At 46.7% G+C, this 18,222-nt stretch overlaps 1 protein-coding gene across 1 annotated transcript in view; it reads right to left on the bottom strand.

The window, feature by feature from the left end:
* Positions 1-1,627: 1,627 nt before the first annotated feature.
* Positions 1,628-18,222, bottom strand: part of PANX1 (pannexin 1) — a 44,892-nt gene continuing 28,297 nt past the window's right edge. Inside the window, exons 3-5 of the mRNA XM_022561358.3 lie at positions 8,762-8,985; positions 7,453-8,111; positions 1,628-6,895 (exon numbers count right to left, since the gene is read on the bottom strand). Coding sequence (XP_022417066.1) covers positions 6,816-6,895; positions 7,453-8,111; positions 8,762-8,985 — 963 coding nt within the window. The 3' untranslated portion in view covers positions 1,628-6,815. The remainder of the gene's footprint in view (positions 6,896-7,452; positions 8,112-8,761; positions 8,986-18,222) is intronic.

Genomic DNA, 18,222 nt, shown 5'->3' with positions numbered 1-18,222 from the left:
CTTTATTTGTTCATCCATTGATGGACATTTTGACTGCTTCCACCTTTTGGTTATTGTGAACAATAATGCTATGAACATGGGTGGACAACCACCTCTTCAAGACCCTACCTTCAATTCTCCTGGGTTTACACCCTGCCGTGGTCTGAACTGTGTCCCCCTAAAATTCATATGTTGAAGCCTTAACTTCCAATGTGGCTTTATTTGGAGATAGGATCTTTAGGAGGTAATTAAGGTTAAATGAGGTCATAAGGGTGGGATCCTAATCCCATAGGACTGGTAGTCTTATAAGAAGAAGAAGAGAGATCTCTCCCTCTCACCCATGTGCATGCACCAAGGAAAGGCCTTGTGAGGGCATAACAAGAAGACAGCTGTCTCTAAGTCAGGGAGTCTTCACCAGAAACTGCTTTGACTGGAATCTCAATCTTGGACGTCTAGCCTCCAGAACTGTGAGAAAGTAAATTTCTGTTGTTTAAGCCACCCAGCCTCTGGTATTTTGTTATGGCAGCCTGAGCTGACTAACACATACCCATAAGTGGAATTGTTGGATCATACGGCAATTCTATACTTAATTTTTTTTGAGAACCCGCCATGCTGTTTTCCATTTTGCATTCTTACCAACATGGAGCTGACTTCTGAAAAAAAGGTAAGAGGGGATGGGGACAGAGACAAGCACCTGAGGAAGCAGAGAGACCTTGAAGGAACAGTACATGTGGCTGCATCAAAGACAGGAGGGACGGCGGGGATGAGCATGAAGCAGTGGGCAGGAGGTAGGTCTCCTAAAGTTTGCTTATTTTTTTGCAGTACGCAGGCCTCTCACTGTTGTGGCCTCTCCCGTTGCAGAGCACAGGCTCCAGACGCGCAGGCCCAGCGGCCATGGCTCACGGGCCCAGCCGCTCCGCGGCATGTGGGATCTTCCCGGACCGGGGCACGAACCCGTGTCCCCTGCATCAGCAGGCGGGCTCTCAACCACTGTGCCACCAGGGAAGCCCAAGTTTGCTTTTTATACTGAAATCCATGGAGAGTCCCAAGGGATTTAGAAGTGGTGGGGCTGGGGTGGTGATGAGGGTTGGCATTATCAGATCTGCTTCCCACGAAGGCCACTGAATGCGGAAGATGCGTTAGACACAGAAGGACCATTAGAGGAATTCAGGGAAGCAGTGACAAGAGCCTGAAAAACAGTGTTGGGTACGAGTGCCTCAGAAGGGTGCGGGGTAGGTTAAACCGCAGGCTCGGAAACAGAGAGGCTGGGATTTAGGATGACTTCCCTGGCAGGCAAGACACTAAGGTGGCCCCCATGATTCCCTGATGTTCACGTCCTGTGTAATCTCCCCGAGTGGGGCAGCACCTGTGACTCGCCTCTAGGCAACAGAACAAGGCAAAGGAGGAGGGATTTTGCAGATGAAATGCAGCTGCAAAGCAGTTCATTTTGAGTTCATCAAGAGGGAGAGACTTCATCAGGTCAAAACCCTTAAGAGGGACCAGGCCCTTCCTTTTGTGAGAGACAGTCCTATGGGCTTGACTTACGCAGTCATGCTAGAGAAACTCACATGCCAGGACCTGTGGGTGGCCTCCGGCGAACAGTCAGAGAAAGCAGTCAGACAATCGCAAGGGAAATGAATTCTGCCAACGACCGGAGGGAGCTTGGAAGCGGCTCCTTCCCCAGGGTCGCCTCCGGATGAGAACGCTGCCCACCCACACCTTGATTGCAGCCTTGTCAGACGCTGGGGAGGGGACCCAGCTCAGCCACGTCCAGACTTCTAACCTAGAAAACTTCCAGATAACAAATATGCGTTGCTTTAAGCTGTCGTGATTATAGTAAAGAGTTATGGAACAAGAGACAACGAATACAACCTCCAAGGTTCCTGGGGGGGGGCACCCTAGGAAACAGCGGGGGAGCTAGAGGAGGTGATGACAGTCACAGCTAGTACTTATGGAGTACTCACTATGTGGCAGGCACTGTATTAAGATTTCATGCAGCCGATTTATTACCCACAACAGTCAATTGTGTTAATTGACCATTGTACAAGGAATGAGAGGGAGGCAGGCCAACCCATGTGTGGCAGTATACAGCCTCTATTCCTTCCTCTCCAACCCCAGGCAAACAATTCCCAATCAGAAAGCATCCGATTTCTGCTTTAGAAATTCCAGAATCTGTGGGCCCTTCATCAAGGGCTTTTTTCCTTTAGTTACTGACAAATGGATTTTAATATGCGCCATGAAGCCTACTGAATTTTGTGTATCCAGCAGAGAGGAATGAGCCTCAAGACATTTCAGAACTGAGCTTCTGCTACATCTTCCCTGAAGAGAAGGTGAGAAATATTAAGACACATTTTTCATTAGAAAAGAAGTTTTATTTAGGTAGACAGGCCAGTGCAGAACAAAAACACTGTTTCACTTGTATGTATAGACACAGCAGCCTTGATTTTCAGTCTTTCAACTCTCCTTACACAGAAGTCAGCATGGTCAGAATGTAGGACGTGGACAGGTGACATATGTGGAAATATGAAATATAACAGTGATAACCACCCAAATGCAGAGCTTTCAAGGTTCTTGGTTTTTTTAAAAGGTCATTTTCTAAGACCGTAATTTGTTCCCATCCTTCAACCTCTGTGGAATAGAAACCAATCATTCTTACCAAATGACACAGCAGAAAGAACGTACTTATTTTTCATTAGAAGTTTTGAAGAAATGCAGTCATCAGAAAGAATTTACGCCTAGCACCACATTATAGAATACCATTAAATTGTCATTCTGGTACTTTAAACAGAGCCAACTTGTTAAAGAGGAGCAGATGGCTTCAGTTTTTGTAGGAAACGCTTGTGACATTGTGGAATTCTTTCTTCCTCTTCTGGTAGAGCAGGGGGAGGCACTCAAGGCATAAGAAACTTTTATAAATTTCAGGAACTTGAAGAACAATGACTGATCAAACCGCATGCTTTAACTGACAGTATTTTTACAGCTAAAATGAGAACCCAGAAACAATACATTTCATCTAAAGCAGGCAGGACAAATCAATCACAGACTCATATCTATTACATTCCACAAACCACACAATATCATCTTTGCCAACCTTTTTCGAAGGTTTCACTTTACTTGAAAAATAGGGCGAAACTGCCAATGACTGCCCAGAAGGAGCCATTTCATCCCAGTGACATCAGATGAAACCTCAGTTACTCACAATCGCACATTTCAACATCCCTTTTCAAGAGGTTATTTTGGGAAATTACAGAGACAAGGACCTTTATAATTTCAATTGCCCTAATCACTGCGAGGCAACACTGAACTTGTATTGAACTTGGAAAGTGATCACAACTTACTCCACAATAAAAAGCTAAAAATCGTCACTACTTACATGCAGAAACCTATTCATTTGCAGAACTACTCCTCTCTCCACCAAGAGGCCAAATGAGCCTCCCCTCCCTTGCAGAGGACCATTTGCCTTTTGAAAACAAATTACAGTTGCCCACAAACTAGGATTTATTATAACGGTGTGTTCATTTATTCAAATATTTACAGAATGCCTACTACACGCCAGCCATTGTTTTTCAGGAGCTTGTGATATAGCAATGGGTAAAAACTCCCACCCTCCTAGATCTTCGATTTATCCTGGAGATAAGCAAAAGAAACCAACACGGACGCATTTTAAATGCTGTGCAACAATCCGCTTCTAAGAGCTGAACGGTTCTCACAGGGCCAATGCCCACGGTGTCCTGCCATCCCACCTTAGCTCATTTTTGGAAAGGAGAGGGTACTCGGAACAGGACGAAGCTTCCACACATGAAACGCAAACATGCAACCAGACCCGCCATACAATGGGACGTTTCTCGCGTTCTCCCAGGACGACTACAAAGTAGGACAAAGCACCTTACAGGTCAGGTGTATGCCCTCTCTCCCCACATTCCAGTGAGGCTGGCTGCACAGGGACGATGACTTGGGTTTGGAATAAGATCACTTCTGGTGGCCAGAGAGACAATCGCAGTCCATGCCAGCTCCCTGATCACTCCAAGCTACTGCCCCCACCCCACCGGCTCTTTTAATTGACTTTTTCAGTCTGACTCTAGGAAATGATGTCAGTTACTCAAAGGGGACGACAGTTCATTCAAAAGTGTGCAAATGTGGTTTCACTAAGTAAATGTACAGCTGAGACTTACTGTCGAAAGCAGACGCTTTCCACAAGGGTCACGGGAGCCTCCCTGCCGTGCGGCTCGGTCCCCAGGCGTTACAACACAGCTTCTTAACCTGGGGTGCGAGGACCACCATGACCCTTGAAGGTGTATGTAGCGTTGTGTGTATATCTGAGGAGAGGGTCCATAGCTTTAAAGAATATACTTACAAGGGGGGTTTGTAACCTCCCAAAAGTTTAAGAGCCTCCATATTAGAGGGTCTCTGCCTGTCCCTTGGTGAAATTAAGTGTGGAGCTGGACACGGCTGTCAGAACAATCAGTCCCAGCCCCAGCTGTAATGCTGGTGTTACAAGTCTGGTTTAGAGGCCTCGTGGTGGTTTGTTAGGAAGATACAGGCCAGAAACAAGGTCAGCTACTACTGGCGGTGGTCACTGAGGGTCTGTTTTGCCCCCTTTTGTAAAGCAATGATGACTCCTCATCCTTGGAAATCTGCCACCTCAAACGGAGTCCTCCCTCTAAGCCAGCACTGGATGGAGGAGTTAACTTTCCTAATAACACTTTTTCTCAAGCCAAAATGTATGACCAGACATCCACGTCAGACTCTTAGTGCCATGACTCTTCATGGGCAGCATCATGTACCCCAAGGCCTGGGTTCCCCAAACCCTGCAAGTAAGGTACAAAAGGTGATTGGAGCACTTTCTGTTCAAGATCAGTCTGTGTTACTGTTTTGTTTAAGCTTCAGCCTGGGGGATACGTGGCTCAAGAACCTCTGGGAAGAACTGTAACTAGACTCTCGAAACCATCAGCTACAGAAATGATGGGAAAGAGAAGAACAATATGTGTCTCCTGAGAACACAGAGCATTTGCAGGGAGTTTTCTGGAAGGGCCTTCAGTGTAGTCACTCTTCCTCTAGATACCTGCCTCTGTCTTCACTGCCTTTTATTAGTCTCTAAACTCCTCAAAGATGAGGACCTGCCTTATTCACATCCTTATAGCCGGTCACTAGCGTGATGTCCGGGACATCACAGATGTTATTGGAACTCAGAGAGTAGGGATGGGGGGATGCAGAGGTTAAGGGCTCTAATTAAAGAATTACATGTGACAGGGCTTAGAGAGTCCCTGGTCCCCTAAAATAATGTACCTATTTTTACCACTTCAAACTATAAATTAGGGGCTATCTATAAAGAAGTTGAGGCTTTCTGAAAAAAAAAAAAAGAAGGATAGCACAGAAAAATATATTCCAGAAAATTTTCAAATTATAAAAAGAAACCAGTGTAGAGAACTGCAATATAATATCTCAGATATAGTGACATAAAAATGCAGCAAAATTGATGATTTAGGTTACTGACATTTCTAAGTCACGCTATTATTCAATGGTAATAAATATTATGCAAGTAAGAATAATTTAAAACACTGATTGCATCCTGGATATTTATCATTAGCTTTCCATCTCAGAAACCATCACAGAAGCATAAATAAAATCTGCTTTTGTGAATATTCTGAAAGGTGGAGAGCAGCTTATGTAATTAGATCAGGTAAACAACTGTCCCTAAGAGCCATCCATAAACTTTGAAGCTCCTGAGGATTATTCACTAGCAATGTATTAACTTTCTAAGAATAAAAAGAGGGAGGTCCACAGATGTCTTTTTTTTTTTTTTTGGCAGTACGCGGGCCTCTCACTGTTGTGGCCTCTCCCGTTGCGGAGCAACAGGCTCCGGACGCGCAAGCTCAGCGGCCATGGCTCATGGGCGCAGCCGCTCCGCGGCATGTGGGATCTTCCCGGACCAGGGCACGAACCCGTGTCCCCTGCATCGGCAGGCGGACTCTCAACCACTGCGCCACCAGGGAAACCCCACAGATGTCATTTTTAAGAATTTTGTATAAAATGTAAACATAGTTAGGATCTATTTACATGATCAGAATTGGAAAAAGGGTTTTGATATTCTGGGTCAGCCTTAAATGTTTATGAAACAATGCTTGGGTGATACACTATATACCCATTTGTAACATTTATTCTATAATTCCCCATCAATGCTAGAATGTTCTTCCCAAATGGCCCCAATTTTGACCTCACACGATTCTAAATTTAAATGAATTTTTAAAAGATGTTCTTAAATATAAATAAACTGCGAAGTTGTTCTGGCTCCAAGCACACCCATGTGGCAGATGTCATTTATACGTTCTGATCGTAATAGGCAAAACGTCCCTCACTTTAAGCCTTCTGTGTTCCGTGAATTTGTTTAAGTAACATCCTGTCTCAAATGCTTTTGACCACAGAGGACTTCCCTGCAGACAACCTCTCCAAAGTGATTGGATCCCAAAGTCCTTGCTTTCCAGCAGCTCTGAGGCTCGTTGCACCATCTGTACATAAAGGTGTTTTTCTCTGAGGCACTAAAAGGCCTCTTACTCTTACTAGGATTAGTCTTTCCACTTTCTGTCTGATGATGACGTACACATCTACGTTTGCTGTGGCTTACTTGTCTCCACGTTGTCTCGTAGGAAGCTCACGAACCATCCTCCACAACGTTTTGTTGACCATCGTTTTCACCAGGGACTCAGTAAGACATACCCAGTATCTCTGCTGAGAACCATCTACTGCGAACCAGCTGGGTACCTGCCAGAGGTTCTTCAGCCAAAATGAATCCCATGTTGCCCAGGTCGCTGATCTTAAGTTCACGGGAAAAAAAATCGTCAGCAAGAAGTATCCAGAAGCCTCTGTCGAGCATTCTGCTCTCCGTTATTTATTTTCGTTCCACTGTGTCCATTCAAATCTGTCAAAATGGAAAACAAGCATTTATGACGGAAGTCCCTCGGCAGGACCCATCGGCGCTAATTAACTTCTGCTATAAATCTACCTCCTGGTCTTTGCCTTACCCAGTTAATCTTAGCCTCGTTGCAGAGCAGCAGAAGTTGGGTCAGGGCGACAGTTAAATCAATAAACTCTCAGTCCCTTTTGTAAGCGTTGGAGAGTGACAGACAAGACGATCGGCAGTATAGGGAGAAAAGCCGGTAAAACAAGACAAAAATTAGCAAGAATGACATCAGAGAAGAATGCTTGAGCAAGAGATGGAGTATAAGAAAGACAGAGAATGAGGAGAAGGAAGACAGCACAGCCCAGAGAAAGCACAGATGCTTTCCTTTGGAAATCTGGGGCAGCACCAATGCTTTCCCCTCTCTCTCCCAGCACTGAGGGGTTTCACCTAAAACCACACCAGGAAAACGGTTTAACAACGGTGGGCAGGGGTAAAGACTGTCGGTCATTCATAAAAGGCGGCTGCAGAGGTGCTCCGTGGGCTTCCGCAGCTTCCACCCTGAGAGCTAAGCCTACCTTTGAGATCTACCGTCTGGTCCCCCTGCTCCTCTGCCATCATCTCCACGGGCTCAGGATTTTTGCCATCAACCACGTCCATCTTGATCGTGCCGAGGTTTGTCAGGAGAAGCATGGGGTCAATGCCCTGACAACTGCTTTTAATATTCTCCAGAACCTTAAGACACTTGTACGACTTGAGTTCACTAATATTCTCCTCCAAGAAAAGAATGTAGAGGCTCAAGTCGTTGTACCCTTCCGATTTGAAATGCAGAACATCAAAAGTGGGCAGGATTTCATACACTTTGAGAACATCCGTCTTCTGTCGGAATGGAACAAACAGCGTGTAGACCACCAGGGGAGCCAGCATGACATACACCACGAGGTTGATGAAACTCAGCAACTGGAAGATGCCGACGGCAATGAGTTTGCACTGGAACCGATCGGGGACAGTGCTGTCATTTTTCAGGATGCCAGATTTGATGTTGCAGATGAACTCATCCGAGAGGGAGGAGAGGCTAAAGTAATAGCCCAGGTAGACGCCTGCTAACAGTATAATGCTGAGTGACAGCACCCGACAGCTGATGTACTTGACAATTAAACTTTTGGAGTTTTTCTTTGTCTTTAAGTACTGCTCCACAATTGGGTACTTGAAGTGGCTTTCCGGTATCTCCCACAAACTGAAAAGAAACAAATAAAAATAATTTAAACCCTTAACCAAGACTGTCAAATAGAAACACATTCAACAGTATCACACCGAAAATCTCCAATGCCTTCCCTCCCGTACTTCTCTACCTGTAACTTCACTAGAGTACCAGGGAATAAAATCAGGTTTTTTTTAAAAAAAAAAAAAAAAAAAAAAAAAGAAGGAAAAGCAATAATAAAACACTTTCCCCCCCTTAATTTTTTTTTTTTTTTTTTGCGGTACGCGGGCCTCTCACTGTTGTGGCCTCTCCCGTTGCGGAGCACAGGCTCCGGACACGCAGGCTCAGTGGCCCTGGCTCACGGGCCCAGCCGCTCCACGGCATGTGGGATCCTCCCGGACCGGGGCACGAACCCGTGTCCCCTGCATCGGCAGGCGGACTCTCAACCACTGCGCCACCAGGGAAGCCCCAAGGGAAGGACCCTTGATGTGACGACAGGTGCTGGGGCAGACAGGTGAGGGTGAGATTTGGGGCAGTGGGCCTTCCTGGCTCCCAAAGGGGGTCACCAGGTGGATGACAGCTCCCCATGTACTGGTAGTGAGAACCCTAAGCCCAGATGGGCAAGAGCAGGGCTGCTAACTCATACTCCCAAATCCTGATGGGCCAGCGGCTGGGGGCTAAGTTACCTTTGCCCCAGGTTCTCATTAACTTCTCGAGCTGGGCAGGCACCGTCTCTCAAGTCAAGGTCACGCGCGCTCTTTGCAGCTCTAATTGCGCGGTTGTAAACTTTGTCAAGTTCTTCCATGATAAATTTCAAATCTGAGCAAAGATGAGGAACAGCTGCGAAACGCCAGAACAGGGAGGGAAGGTACAGCAGGATCGCCACCAGTAACAGGATGTAGGGGAAAAACTGAAAAATAAGAGAGCGAATCACGGGATCAACAGACCACCCCCTGAAGTAAACATGTTAAGCACTGCTAGCGGTTTTCTCATTTTGACACAAAAGTGCGTACCCACATCGCTTGTGAAAGTCAGGCTCCTTACCCAATAACTACTTCTTATGGCTAAATTCACCTGTCCAGGTAATACGTGACACTGGTAACTACCTTTCCCCTCCACTTCGATAGACTTTAATTTGAAATCGTTGGCAGCTACATGGTGACACATGGTGTCTCCTCCCTAATTACAGAAGGAAACAAAAAAATAAAATTATTCCCTTGTCCTTTAGAATAATCCCTTGACAAAATCGCAATTAAGGAACATGTAAATGTCACAGTGGCCTCTGGGTTCTTCTTCTTCTTCTTTTTTTTTTTTTAATTGCTATGGTTTTAGGAGGTCACTAAGGCTTTTAGAACTCTGTCGTTTTCCTCTCTGGAATTTGGGAGAATGGCAGAAATGCATAACGTTGCTCAAAACAAATTAGAAAAATGTTGGCTTCAGTGATCCTGTAATCACCCCATGAAACAGCTGAAATAAGCAGGTAAAATTCACAAAATGCAGAACAGACTTCCATAGTGGACAGACCGTGAGGACCACCCAACATCCTCATTTTACAGCCAGATAATCTCAAGCCTGGAGAACCACAATGGGTGACAGTCATGAGGGGAGCAACCCGATCTCGATGTACATTCAAAACAAATGAGAGGGGATTCAGAAGTCAGAGAGAGCTAAGTGCATCCAGTAACCAGGTCCGCGGGGCGGTAAGGAAAGGCTTAGCCTCAGAGAAGACCAGGAAGCTGCAGCCAGAACAGATCTGAAATTAAACTCAGCTGAGTGGTCTTCGCAGAGAGGTTGCTGAGCCTTTGACCTCAGTTTCCCTATCTATCAAATGGTCGCGTAATACAGGTGTTATAAAGGTTAAATTAGATAATTTATGAAAAATGCTTTGCATGGTGCCTGGCACGTCGTAGGCACTAAAACACAGCAGCTAAAACCAACGGAAAGGCTACTGAGTGAGCACGTTATCTTCAGTCCTCACAGTGACCCTGGCAAAGCCGTTGCCGATGGCCTCACTCTGCAAAGAAGACGCCCAGAGCAGTTTCTGGCCACAGAGCACAAAGCTGGTGATAGAGACAGAATATGAAGCTTGACCTTTCTGATCCCAGAACCATGCCTCTTTCACCATAATACACTGCAAATTATTTTACTTCTCTGGAAAACTCCTCCCTACCTTTGGATTGGTCTCTTTCCACAGCTGCTCAGAGCTGTAACAGGAAGAGGCTACGATGGCCTTGAGTTGACACCAAACTCCCACCCCGACCTCTCTGGGAGCCGGCAGCAGACCAAGTAAGAGTGTGACTCTCACTATAGATCAGATGTACAGAAAAGTTGCAAAGGTGGTCCAGTGCGTTCTCGAATAACCCTCATCCCGTTTTCCCCTCTGTTGGCGTTGGACATCTCCACGGCACACTTGTCAAGGCGAAGGAACCATCGTTGGTACATTACCATTAGCTACATTTCAGGCTTTTATTTGGATTTCTCCAGTGTTCTCATTGTTGTCTTCTTTCTGTTTCAAGACCCCATCCAGGGTATGCATTGCATTTTGTTGTCACGCCTCCCTAGACACCTTGGTTCTGTGACAGCTCCTCAGTCTTTCCTTGTTTTTCATGAAGAATAACGTTTTTAAATGCATAAAAGAACACATAAATTCGCAAAGGAAATGGATGATGTTGATATACAGCTGTCACAACATTAAAAGACAAATTTGTATGTGCATCATTGTCAACACATTTAATGGGATCTAACAGATGGTCCAACAACACAGTAACTCTGAAGTGATGAAGAGTAAAAAATACTCTAAGATAGCTGTGATTTCTGTTGGTGACAGTCACACATGGCACTAATACCACTACAGATTCTTGCCTACTTACATACATATTTTTTAATGTTAAGTTTTAGCTTGAGGTACATAAAAAATAAAGCTGCCCTGTGTTTTCTTATCCTAGTTCGTGGACTTCCTGATGCTATCATGGAGCCCACTTTAGGAATCCCTGCCCCAAGGGCAAGAGAAATAGCACAAATGGCTCAGAAACTCCACAAACCCTCACCAACGCAGCTGCTTCCCTTTGGGGTTCTGGCATGGGATGGGGTCCTCAAAACTATTAATCCGGGCTTCCCTGGTGGCGCAGTGGTTGAGAGTCCGCCTGCCGATGCAGGGGACACGGGTTCGTGCCCCAGTCCGGGAAGATCCCACATGCCGCGGAGCGGCTGGGCCCGTGAGCCATGGCCGCTGAGCCTGCGCATCCGGAGCCTGTGCTCCACAACGGGAGAGGCCACAACAGTGAGAGGCCCGCATACCGCAAAAACAAACAAACCAAAAAAACCAAACAACTATTAATCCAATTTGCAAAGAGCTGCTACACAATGACACACACAACAGGCTGTGATTAGCTGCATTTTGGCTACATAATTCATAGTTGGCTACACTGAAACGCAGTGTTCCTTCAATCCTAGTCAGTCCGAAGGGTGCTCATTAGTATAAAAATTTAACTGCGTGACGTAGCGTTTGTGCTGCTTCCATAACTGAAAGAACCAGACATTTCCTTTGGGAACCACAGAGGGAAAAGTATTTCTAACTTGGGGCTGTGGAATATGTGTATAAGTCACTTTTGGTTCAAAGCTATTTGAATAATAGTATTTCATCTCGAACTGTTCTTGTGAAGTAGGAAGTGACCGTTTACAGTCTGTAGCAATTTTTCTAACATGCCAACGCGGTGTAATAATTAGCACCAATGAACAGTTCAACGCAGCTCACTGCAGTTTGAAAAATGAATGTTTAAAGGTATTACATGAATGTTTAAAGGTATTACATGAATGTTTAAAGGTGTTTGCTTTCTTCTAAAATATCCTTGTACCTTGATCGCCTCTAGGGGAATGTAGTTGAATGCCCCGTTTCTTAGTTTTTCTCCATAGGTAAACCTCTTTTTTCTTTTTCATCAAAAATAAAAAGGTGATTTGCAGTGAATCTGCAGCAAGATGGCTTTAAAGTGAATTCAAATGAAATGCGAATCCAAAAAAAGCATTAAATTATAGTCTTTAAAATCCTTTTGTACAAATAAGGAACATGGAAAAACTACCGAGCCTTATGAGTACATCTGCTGGATGGGAACGGCTTTGTTTCTAAGCTCTGTCTACTCCCAATTAGTTCTGAGATGCTTGGCATCTTTCAAAGCTATGACTGCATGATTCTGTACGATGCCCATGTTAGTTAGTGCTGAGCTATTCCAGAGTTGGTGAAGCTTCTCATAGCAAGGTGAAACCAAGAACTTGGTACACTTTTCAGTCTCTGAAAAGAGACTGAAAAGTCTCTTTTTTAATCTGCCTTAAAATCTTGTTTTGTTTCTGGAAAGGGTTGTAGTTAGAACAACAGACCCTCCAGATGGCAGGGACCTTGGAGGGGATGCGCCCCAGCCTCCCTCCATGTTCAAATCCCCTCTAGCTCATCTAAGGCAAAGGAACATCCAATTAGGACTGAGCGACTCCTCCCGTGAAATGGATGTGATCACGTCTTATGGGATTAAATGCAGATGGGTAAATTCATTCAAAAATATCTCCTGGGCACTTGCCAGGTACTAGGCAGTGGGCTGGGAGCATGGCCCCAAAGAGGAAGTGCACAGTTTGCCCCAGGACCACACAGGTCAGGTGGGAATACCAGCTAATAATTAAATAATCAAAACGTAAAAGTGATGATCACAAAATATGTAGTACTGAGGGAATAGAGATGTCCTTGGGGAGGTGAGGCAAGGCTTTGTAAAAGAGGTAACGTCTGAGCTATGTCTTAAAGTACAGTGAGGCAAAACAACAACAACAAAGAACCCATAAAGCACTATTATGGGGACTTCCCTGGTGGCGCAGTGGTTAAGAATCCGCCTGCCAATGCACGCGATACGGGTTCGAGCCCTGGTCCGGGAAGATCCCACATGCTGCCGAGCAACTAAGCCCATGCACCACAACTACTGAGCCTGTGCTCTAGAGCCTGCGAGCCACAACTACTGAGCCCACATGCCACAACTACTGAAGCCCGCGGACCTAGAACCCACGCTCCACAACAAGAGAAGCCACTGCAATGAGAAGCCCGCACACCACAACGAAGAGTAGCCCCCGCTCACCACAACTAGTGAAAGCCCACGCACAGCAACAAAGACCCAATGCAGCCAAAAAATAAAAAGCACTATTATGTTAACACTCAGCTCTCTGGGGCCCTTTAGACATCCTCTTTCCTCTGTCTAGAATTCTTTCTCCTTGTCTACCTGGTGAATTCTCACCCATCCCGGTCACCAAAGTAAATGAGCAAGCCCACAGCTGAGTAAGTAGTAAGAGCTGAGGCTGGAAGGGTGTGTAGTAGGTTGAAAAACTCATGTCCACCCCGAACCTCAGAATACGACACTGTTTGGACATAGAGTTTTTGCAGATGTAACTAGCAAAGATGAGGTCATACTAACTTAAGGTGGACCCTAATCCAGTGACTGGTATCCCTCTAAGCACACAGAGACACACAGGGGAGACGCCACGTGAAGACAGAGGCAGAGACTGGAGCGATGCATCTACAAGGCAAGGAACGCCAAGGACTGCCGGCCACCACCAGAAACTAGCAGAGAGGCATGCGATGGACCCTCCCCTCTGAGCCCCATAGAAGGAACCGACTCTGCTGACACCCTGATTTCCAAATCTAGGAGAGAAGACATTTCTGTTCTTTCAAGCTACTGAGTTTGTGGTCATTTGTCACGGCAGTCCTAGGAAACTCATACAAAGGGGAAGCAGGGACCGAATTATGAAGCTCCCACAGTACGGGAAGCCGCCGGTGGAGGGCATGATGGGAATTTATTTTAGAAAGATTATTACAGCCGTGGAGAAAGGAAGACACTGGAGAGGAGAGACAAGGCAGGAGCTTACTGCAGCAAAGAGGGGGTAAGTGATAAGCACTAACGAAGGCAGCAGCAGTGGGGAGAGGAAGACAGACTTGAGACCACACAGAGGGGGAAATATACCTTCCAGTGCCCAGTTGGAAGTGATGGATGGAAAAGGGGAAGAACTAAGGCTAATCCTGGGTTTCTGGCTTACATGAGGGCATGGGTGGTGGTACCAGTAGTTGAAATAAAGAAACAAGGAGGAAAAGATTCACAGCAGAGGGGAGTGAGGCAGACCTGAGAAGATGAGAGTCTGAACGCGAGATACCTGTAGTTAAGGCAGGGGTGGTGGAGGTGTAGTTAAGGCACTGCCCTGGTGGAGGTGTGTCGTACATAACTAAAATAAAGAAGACAACCTGGCCATCCTCGCAACTCTGGATTTTGTAGGTTATAGATGGTCAAAGCCAAGAACATGGCTGGGATCGTCCAAGGAGAACACGGAGAAGAAGACAAGAGAGCCAGGGAGGACATGAGACCCTAACGTTTAAGGGTCAGTTAGCGGGAAGCAGGTAAACCAAGAACAAATTCCATAGGGGAAGCGACATATAAGGATTCGGGAAAGATGAGGGTTCTTGAAGGCATGTTGTTTGGACAGTGATGCATTTAAAGATAACCTCAATTGTGGGAAGTCCAATGAGTGAAGAGCTCCCCTGAAAGGCTGATGCATTCCATGGGCAGTTTACAGAGGAGAGAGAATTAAGGGGGTATGTCATTCTATTCTGCACTCAAGGGAAGACACCCAAGGCAGCAGGCTTCGTGCTGGGTGACATTCTGGAAGGGACCTAACAGGAGGAGAGACCTGTCAAAGAGAAGATGGCAAGCAGAACATTTGTGTGTGAAAGAAGAAAAGACTCCTGTCAAGAGAATTAGAACCAAGTTACAAGGAAGCAAGGAAAAACCTTCCTAAAGATCTGTACGAACATGATATGGACTGTCGTACGAGGCAGGGAGTTCTCTTTCACTGGATCATCTGGGAGGGCTTCAGAGCTCTAGATCAGGGATGGGCAAACCTTTTCCCGCAAAGGGCCAGACGGGAAATGCCTGTGAGCCATAGGGCCTCTGTCACAACTAGGCAACTCGGTCATAGTATAAACCAGACACAGGTAATAACGTGTAAATGAATGGGCGTGGCTGTATTCCAATAAAACTATATGCAGAAATGGGTGATGGGCTGGATTTGGCCGGAGCGTGTATGTCAGTTTGCCAGCCCCTGCCCTGGACCTTTGCTTTGCAAAGAGTGGTCCACAGACAAGCACCCTCAGTATCACCCGGGAGCTTGTTAGAAATGCAGAATGCAGGCCCCCATCAGACCTGCTGAATCTGAGTCTATATTTCAATAAGATCTCCAGGTGATCTGCGTGCACACAGAGTTTGGGAAACACTGGTTTAGATGAGTGGTGTCTACACTGGAACCCAAGCTGGCCCAGCAGAAGCAGACTCTCCTAAAAAGTAGATAAAAAACCACATTCCTGGCCTTAACCCCACAGGTTCCAACTTGTGTTCTGGATGGGGCCTAGGACCCTGTGTTTTCACACAGATAATACTAAGGTTTGAAAAACTCTGGTCTGGAAGCCTCAGAGAAGCCCTGCAACTACGTTTCTGTGAATCCACTTAACGGAAATACAGCAAGATTTGACAACTCTGTTCATTTTATTTTCTTGTTGTTTTTTGTTTTTGTTTTTCAGTCAAAAACTGGCTTTTCTGTTTCAGAAAGAAATCTTGCCTAACAGTTGCTTACTTTATGAACTTGAACAAAGAGACCAGAACACCCAAAAAAGGCCAGTTGTCAAACAGTCCTAGAGTGCCACCTGCTGGCCCCTTGAATGAATGAACCCATATTTCCACCAGAGACGACTCCTCAGATACTAGAGGCTACTAGAAATAAATGGAGCAGAAGAGAAAGGGAGGAGAAACAGGGCAGGAGAAATGAAAGAAGTAGGTGGGGAGGGATGACAGCATGAGTTATACCACTGCCATAAACTACACCAGTACATACTTTAATATTACACTGAGTAACTTCTTTGGGGGGGGAGGAATTTGGGTCTCCTGGTTTTAAGTCTGGCATCAGAAGTGCGTTGAGAAGTGTTCACATAAACCCTGTGCCTCTAACCCCCTCATTGTGAGCACCAGTCAGAATGCTCCTAGAGACCTAAGTCTGGTTCTGATCATGACCTGCAAGCTACCTCATTCCTCTCCTCCCTTCCATATGTGTGTTCTGATCACCCACTGTGGACTGTGCATTGTTCTCGGGGTACAGTGATGAACAAGACACATCATGGTCTCCGCCTGCATGGAACTTAGAGTCTTGGAAATAAAGAATCAATTAAGGAGAATTAAGGCAAGTAAGGACCATATCCCAGGGTGATTCCAGGAAAAGTACAGGCTGCTCTGGGAATACACAACCAAGCAACACAGACCAGGGTGGAGTGCAGTTGATATTCTGCTTGGCCAGTGGCCCATTTCTAGGATCTGAAAGTCTGAGGCAGGGCATGTAGTCTACTGTCTACACAGCAAGCCCACAGTTTTATTCCTGGATGCTTCACATTGACCCACCTGGCCCTTGAAGCAATCTGAACTGGCAACAACCCTCAGTCTAGAGGTTTAGAGGAAGCTTCTAGGTGGAAATGATATTTAAGCTGAGACTGGGAAAATGCATTAGGAGTTCACCGGATTTGGAAGTGAGGCTGCGGTGGTTCACAAGGGCCAGAGGGAGACTGAACCTTGTCAGCCAGAATAGTTTTGTTTTGTTTTGTTTTTTTAAAGAAATAAAGACATTTCATAGGGACACTGGAGGGTTTTGTTTAGGGAAATGACAGTCAGGCAAAAAAGAACACCTGTGATTATGTGGCAAGGGGTAGTAGAGTAGGAATGACAGCGGCAAGATGGACAAGAGGACGGCCCCTGCCCTAGGGGCTGGAAAGAAGGATGAAGAGTTTAAGAGCTCCTTATGAAGACAGACCCGATGGGGCTCAGTGACTGACAGGATGTGGGGATGGAGAAAGAGTCAGAATGGCCCTCAGACTTCTGGCTGAGGTAACAGGGTGGCTGGTGGTGTCATTAACTGAGCTAGAGGTCACAGTGGGGAAAGGCAGGAAACAGAAGTTCAGCTCTGAACAAGCTGGGCCGGAGTTGCGTGCCAGACCTTCACGTGTTCAAGTTCAGGGTTCAGCTGGGTGTGTGGATCTGGAGCTCAAGAGAGAAGGCTGGGGGCTTCCCTGGTGGCGCAGTGGTTGAGAGTCCGCCTGCCGATTCAGGGGACACGGGTTCGTGCCCCGGTCCGGGAGGTTCCCACATGCCGCGGAGCGGCTGAGCCCGTGAGCCATGGCCGCTGAGCCTGCGCGTCCGGAGCCTGTGCTCTGCAACGGGAGAGGCCACAACAGTGAGAGGCCCACGTACCGCAAAGAAAAAAAAAAGAGAGAGAGAGAAGGCTGGGTTGGAGACAAAGACCTGGCTGTGAACAGCCCGTGGAAAGAAACTGAAACCAGGGACATGAAATGGTCCAGGGAGGGGGTGCAGAGGAGGTGGCCTAGGACAGAACTCCAACTTCTCAGAGATGGACAAAGGGAGACTCTAACCGGAGAGTCAAGAGAGCATCTGCAGGAGGGCATGGTCCACCAGACTGGATGTCAGAGAGAAGCCAAGTAGCATAAGCCCCTGCGAGTGAGAATTAACTTAGCAACAGGGAGGTCGTAGGTGACCCTGGGCAAGACCAGTTTGGTGGAGATGGACATGCTAAAATATCAGTGGGAAGAGAGCCTGCGAGAAGGGACGGGTTGAGGATGCAGAGGAGAAAGATGGGGAGGGGGATCCAGAGCACAGTGGGTCACACAGGAGAGCAGCTTCGTTCGGGAGAAGGGGCCTCATCCATTCACCAAAAGGACAGAGAAGGCTGGTGCTGCATGGGGACATCAGGGACGTGTGATGGCAGGGAGCTGAGGGTGTTCTCGTGTCTGAGCTTCCGTCTGCTCTGAAGGGGGTGGGGGAGGGCCTTGGAGGGCAGGAGGTGGCAGTAGGGAGTGGGATGTCCTAACGTACCTCCAGGTAATGAGGCACACAGAGCGAGGCAGCCACCAGAACGGTGACAAGTGGCAAGGGGGTGAAAGTCCTTGGAGACAGAGAATGGTGCATCAGATGTGTATCTGGGAGGGCGCAGAAGGCACCCTAGGGTAAAGAACTCTCACCAAAGTCCTGAATGAATGAGGGGGTGGGGATGATGTAGCTCGGTGTCGAGAACGAAGAGC

Source organism: Delphinapterus leucas, chromosome 7, assembly GCF_059928025.1.
Source record: "Delphinapterus leucas isolate spDelLeu-1000000601 "Yukka" chromosome 7, BTC_Dleu_Yukka2, whole genome shotgun sequence".
NCBI lineage: Eukaryota > Metazoa > Chordata > Mammalia > Artiodactyla > Monodontidae > Delphinapterus > Delphinapterus leucas.
This window is presented reverse-complemented; position numbering and strand designations above follow the sequence as displayed.